Genomic DNA, 6,927 nt, shown 5'->3' with positions numbered 1-6,927 from the left:
AGCAGGAGCTCCTACGTCCTAATTGGCCGTTTGGTGTTGGTGGAGTAAATCCTGGCCGGACTAAAATCGGCGATAGAGGGCGCCACTTATATAGGCCTAACATTCCTCTAAACACAAGAAGGGCGGAATCCGACACTTGATGTATTGACGGGTAAATTGAATTATCGCCTTGTGAATTGAAAATAATAGTTTATGTAAAAAGATGCAAACAAATCTGATCCTTTAATGGCACATACTCTATTATTATTATCAGTATTGCAGTACTGTTGCATAGCAATGTATATAGTAAACATGCCCGTTGACCTTTAGAACGATACTTACTTCAGAAACATTGTTCCTCGATTCTCCAATATTATTGTGATACAAAGGTCAGTCACTACTAGACGATCAAATACAAAATTGTAAATGCAGTTTATTGCGAAATGCTAAACGTGACGTTTTTAGCTGATTTTGTTTTGTGGGGATTTTGATTTAATTGTCCGTTGTTTTCGGTATTTGACTCAGTTTTCTTTTCCGAGCTTCTATCAACATCCGTGCTTTCATCAATATTATTATTACTATTGCTATTATTATTATTACTATTAATATTAATACTACTACTATTAAGTATTCCTAATATACCATCAGGTACATATGCCTCTTCTTCTTTTCTATCTTTGCCGTTTTCTTTATCATTCGATATTTCTTTTATTTTATTTACTTCTATTTTTCCTCTTTCCTCTACTTCCTCTTGTTCTTCCTCTTCGTATACTATTTCTTCCTTAAATTTTCCTAACTTTTCCTTAAAGCCTTGAGTTGAATATTGATGTAATCCCATAGGATAGCGCGTATCTTCGCTGTGCGTATGTACAGTGACAACGCCATGAACCTCTTGGTCAGCGGGTGTTTGAGTGACGCCATATGGAATGTGTTCCTCCTTCGGCTTCTTGAAATTATCAACCTCTTCTTCAAATATTGAAGCGTGTTCAACAATTTCGTCAGAGTTTGATGTTATTTCATTTATACAGATAGGTATGTTTTTATTGGTTTGCTTTTTTCCTATGTTGATAGGGAAATCATCACCTTGGTCTTTAATAAAACTGTCGCTATTAACTTCTAGGCCTACACCCACTTTTATTTGTTTTTCCGATGTGGTGATTGTTACATTATTTGAAGTTTCGCCACCAAGGTTGCCAGATTTTTCCGTCTTACTTGTGCCTAGTTCTTGAAAATCAACGTCAGTGACCTGCAGGTCATGCCTAATGAAACCAGGAGTCTTTGGCTTTGATCTGCCTTTAGATTTCTCTTTTCGTTTATCATTTTTGCCTGTAATTTCTAAGAATACGCTGGATTCTTTAACAAGGGTTGTTTTTAGTGACCCTAGTTTTCTGGGCATTTTTCGTGAAGGCAGCGGATGCGGGAAAACTTCAGTTCCATTGGGAAACTTGTGATCAAATACCTGGAGTTGAATGAACGTCTTCATAGGTATCATTGCTTTATGTTGCTGCAGACTTTCAGCGTTCGTCTCTGTGGCGAAAAATGACTTATCAGTGAAACACTTCTCTCTGCCATTTTGACTAGAAACGTGTAATTCTTTTTTGGTAGGCAACTGTTTGTTACGTTTCATTGCTATATTCGGTGTATGTCCAGATTGCAGTTTTAGGTCAATTACGCTCATTTCTTTTCGTACACCTCTATCCTCATGACTCAAACTTGGTAGCTCTTGTTTTTCGCTCCCTTGTAAATTATTGTCGGTTTTTCTTACAGAGGAAAGTAGATCTTCATTCGTGTTAACATCATTTGACAACACATATCTTTTCTTCGTATCTGATATTCCGTTTGGTGGGTCCATTAGCGATAGCAAGAACGTTTTTATGTGCTGTTTTTCTGATAGTGCTGTTGTCTGATTCGGCGAAGTTCCTATATCAATATTTCTATATTCAGTATTTGAAGTTGCACTTGTCTGCTGAATGTTAGGATTTTGTTCTGGGGCCCTGTTTGATTGCACATGAGCTTGCTCTTCACCAAGCGTTGTTAAAAGACTATTTCTGTTGTTTACCTTCTTAAAGGTTTGTTTTGATTGCTGCTTCAAGTTATACACATGTCGCAGTGCTACAGGACTCGACAGGGCTAACTGGCTCAAAATACGATTTCTCGTCTGCAAACTACTCAAAGGAAAACTTTTACTGAGCAGATACTCTGGATGGGCCACTTTGATTGGCTTTTTTATCACACACAATTCTTTCAGGTTCTCAGGACAGAGATTATCTTTATGCAGTTTATGAATCCAGTTTTCAACAAATTCAATTCTACGGTCCGTATCGTCTGCTGATTTTGATTTAATTTTTGGCAAAACAACTTTGTTGCCATGTTCGTCAAAGGTTACAATCTTCTGTCGGTGAGATGGTAAAGGACGTTTTGGTTTTGGTTTAGAGACTTTTCCAAGGTCGTTAACTGGCCGAAGAGTGTCTATATCAGATATCATGATATGATGAATATTATTGGCAGATTTCTTCATAGTCAACTCTTTTGGAGATAGTGGGTGCCTTGGACTTTTGGAATTCCGGTATATTTCAATAGCTTTAAAGTCTGTTGGAGATGCAGTTGAATGTCGTGATTGAATAGCTGTAGTGAAAGCTGCTTCGCTATTTTTTTTGTCTTCGTTTTTTACATTTTCTGTTTCAAGTGATTCGTCTACTAACTGCTCGCGTGGAGGACTGTTATCATGACTGTTGGTTGTTGTGGACTGGTTGCGTTGTTTCTCAAGTTGTGCCTGTTGCATGAGGTTCACAAGCTCACGATGTGAATCAGCGAGATACCATTGGCGTGGATCCGTTAAATCCCGCATTATACTTTCATGAGACCGTGTAAGAATGTCACGAGGGCTTATCATCGCCTTATTCACCGAATTATCAAGGTCCTGTCGCATCGACCTCTGTAGCGTCTGCGTATACTGATCCAGCGAATCCATGATGGAGAATGAGTTGCTATGCTTGTTGGCTATTTACCCGGTCAGGTAAATCTACACCCGAAGCCCTGTGGAAACGACAATAAGTAGTTATTAGAAGTGGCCTCTTAGGGCTAATGTCAACAAAAACTTTAGAATGTGGAACTTAGCCCTGCTATTTCAATGAACGAAACAGAATCACTGTGATGCGATCGGCGCATTCGTTGTTATGTTGAAACACACAACGTAAGTACCTATAATGATTCAATATCGCTATAGCAAGCACGCTAAAATTGAGTGATTACCTGTTCTCTATCGAACATTAATTTGATTGAAATCGCCAAGATGACACACTCCGAATTGACGTGACTAGAATGATGGACAGTTGACAACATATCAGAAATTAGGCCTAAAGATTAATTAATACTATATTCTGATTACATTTCTAAGACTTCTTTCTTACAAGGTCTCGTATCAATTCACCTTTTATTTCGGATAGTTCAACACAGTACTGTACAATCACAAATAAATTTCACCCAAGTACTGTAAAGCACTAAGTAATCCAAACAATAATAAGTAATATAAAAAAAAGTTAATAAGTTAATAACAGAGATTTGTGTACATCAGCAATATAAGACTACTGTGCCGGTATATAACAACAAATTCCACTTCAAGAACAATTTAGAATCACATAACCCATCTTAGACCACACACATTATTTTGATAAGGCTGTTGCAATTAACTGTTTCCGATTCTGGTTTTAAAACTGTAGGCCTACACGGCTTCCTAAGGTATTCATAAAATATACCGTAGGTTATTATAGACATATACATTATATACACATATTTATAATAATGTACATGATTTGTAACAAACACTTCACTGGCATTGCATCTTCTTGGACGTCTTAATATCATCTTAAACGCATCTTTATAGCATAGGCCCTACTTGTAAAAACTTTATAGATTTCTCACCATAGCGCCACACAATACAGCATATCCTTTGAAGATGTTCTAATTATAGGCCCTATTTAGTATCGTATATTATTTTAATTAATAGTTAAAATAATAGTTATAGTTGTATTATATTGTAAACATAGCTATAGACCTAGTTATAATTATAGTTAGGCCTATTGCTTGATATATTTATATTATAGATTCAGATATAGGCCTAGTTTCAGTTATTTTTTTCAATTTTAGGTAACATTTATTTAAATCGTCGAAGTGAAAAGGTACAATATGAATAAATATGTATGTGTACTACGATTTTAGGGATCTAAAATTTGGAATTTAAAAATGTGTCTCAAAATTATCCCTTAAAATAGATTTACAATTCCCATAATATAGAACGGTTATTTTCTTAAATCTCATTATATATAAGCCTACATGTAAAACTTTTGATTTGTAGTTTGAACCGTAGTAAATTAGCTATACATTCAACCTGTAAAGGCCTACTGCTCTTTACGTCACTGTTAGACTGATTTTTAAAAAAAATTTACACTACTGTAATACAATGACTACTGCTGCAACAGCGATATTGAAATTATAGGAATTACTTTATGTTTATATTATGTAGGCTAAGGTACAGCGCAGCCTGGCCTACTTACAATTGTTAACGGGTCAATCACATTATCAAATCTTTCATATAACGTCAGCCAAATGATCATTATAAAAAAAAAACACTAAAGTATTATACGGTACCGTACCTCTTAATAATGCAACCATCCGTCGAAGAATGATCTACATTTGAATGTACCCAAACGTTCGCGTGCACCACAGGCCGGCTTGACTTAGCTGAATTGCAGACAAACTTAGGTTACATTGATATAATAATAGAGATTTAGATTAGACCTATATTGAAGATATTTAGTGATGTAATTCCAACGTTCCTGCGTTGACATCGTTACCGAGGTTTATATCTGTTCACTAAATACAGTAGTCACAACAATAAACTACGGATAACTCATAATGGTTGATTCCATTTAGAGATCGGGTAATCGGCACACTTTATCATTGATATTACTGTATTTGAAATTTGTTGACTGTATTTGAATTTTGTTGATACGTAATTACCTACAGATTAACTAACCTTCACCTATTCGATTGGTAGTGTTTCCAAGGAAACGCTTTTAACTAATGCAAATCCATCATACCATCAACTATTAATGACCTGAACTTCATGCTTTTTAATAATTATACCTAAGAAAATAGAGGCTGATCAGAGAAGTTTGTATGCTTATGTAAATGATAAAAGCAGTCTTAAATCTGCAATCATAGCTGCAGTAAACTGTTGTTATTTCTTCATCTCCAACCTATAATTGACTGTCACTACTCCTCTGCTGAACAGGGGTGGCGCCAGGGCTTGCCCGACGGGGTTTCTGAGGTCCCCGACTGGGCAGATTTCCCCGACGAGAACAAATTGGGCGCTTAAAATGTTCCGAACGTAGTCCAGGGGGCGAAGCCCCCGAAAATTTTGACAACTTTTGGGTTTCCAAGGCTTATTTAAGAGATTTTAGAGTCTACTAATAGGCCTATGTAGAAAATACATATATTTTTTTTTCTCCCTGACGAATTGTGGTTTTTCTCCCAGACGGGGTCGTAACACCCGGGCCCTGGCCACCGCCGCTCCCCGCTGGCGCCACCCCTGCTGCTAAACATTATATTTTGTATGACAGACTGCCATTTTAAAACGTAATGGTTTAATTGAGACCGTACATGGACAATAATGATAACTATACTGCTGTGTCAATTTACTAATTTGATCTTTAATTATCACAACAAAAATAGTGTCAAAACAAACTAGGTTAAAGAAATGTACAATATTAATTAGAACGGACAATGACTGACACAAACATTCTTTAGATGTTTATTTAATATTCTATCACAATATATATTCTATAGACGTCCTTTAAATAGCGCTGAAGCAATGGCATTCCAAATCCTATGTTTATATAGCCCCATGGCAACTGAGGCTTGTGTCTACATACATAAATAACATTTCATTTACAGTATTATATTCTTTTCTGTTGTGTATTCACGATACTGTAGACGAAGTGAACTCATGAAACATGTAAGTCGCAACTTATGTACTGATAATCTAATACTGCAATATTTTTATAATACCAATAATACGAAATGTTGTTTGCCCCTACCTGATTTGTTGTAAGTACTTGCTTAGTACATTCCGAAATACTTCGTCATTAGGGTGGAAAGCGAACCCACGACATCCAGGTAACTAGCCTGATGTCTTAACCACTAGACCACCGACCTTTTGCTTGGTGGCTAGTGAAGAAACCGATCCCCAAGTAACAGCAGGTACAGCAAGTAGAAGCGGGTACTGCAAATACTACTACTAATAATAATTATTAAATTAGGAATGATGATTTTGCCCTATTGGACGTGTTATCGTACTGTATAAATACATTCCCATAATACTTGCGATACAAATCTCTGATGGGCATCGTACTGAGAATTTAGTACGATAAAGCCGGGCAATCACTGCGCACGACGGTAGTTGGCCGAGGCGATTGTATGTAGAACGTAACGATACCACGAGCGCGCAGTTTGTTTTTAATGATCCGTTCAGACTGCCACGGACAATCAGCAGACGAGTCGCGTCGTCTGGCGTTCACATGGAACGGAGTTGGGGTCGTCGTACGATGCAGTGAGTGCCTAGCTTAACACATCAAGTAACGTAGGTAGGACAAAATCAGCATTTCTATTACTAATCTCCCGACGCAAACACCATCAGAATTGATAATAATTTTGATAAAAATTATTATGATAATGATGGTGGTGATAAATATGATGATAACGACGACGATAATTTATGGTAATGGTAGTACTGTACAAGAAATGCATGGTACGTTTCTTCTTGTCCTATTTCAAATGGAAATCTGAAATTGGCAATGTTAGCTGGGCCCTGGATGGAGATTTGTTGCAGCGACAAAGAAAACAGACGAGTTTTAAAATCAGCTAGCCCGTGGTCTCAGTGTAAATGGA

At 36.9% G+C, this 6,927-nt stretch overlaps 1 protein-coding gene across 1 annotated transcript; it reads right to left on the bottom strand.

Moving 5' to 3' along the window:
* Positions 1 to 233: 233 nt before the first annotated feature.
* LOC117122834 (MATH and LRR domain-containing protein PFE0570w-like) lies at positions 234 to 4,679 on the bottom strand. Its single transcript, XM_033268589.1, has 2 exons — positions 4,632 to 4,679; positions 234 to 3,015 (listed from the first exon to the last, which is right to left on the bottom strand). The coding sequence occupies exon 2, from the start codon at positions 2,948 to 2,950 to the stop codon at positions 413 to 415; it is 2,538 nt and encodes an 845-aa protein (XP_033124480.1). The 5' UTR covers positions 2,951 to 3,015; positions 4,632 to 4,679; the 3' UTR covers positions 234 to 412.
* Positions 4,680 to 6,927: the final 2,248 nt, after the last annotated feature.

The sequence above is a fragment of the Anneissia japonica genome, unplaced genomic scaffold (assembly GCF_011630105.1).
Source record: "Anneissia japonica isolate Jap-2015-1 unplaced genomic scaffold, ASM1163010v1 scaffold96923_len36874_cov136, whole genome shotgun sequence".
Taxonomy (NCBI): Eukaryota; Metazoa; Echinodermata; class Crinoidea; order Comatulida; family Comatulidae; genus Anneissia; species Anneissia japonica.
This window is presented reverse-complemented; position numbering and strand designations above follow the sequence as displayed.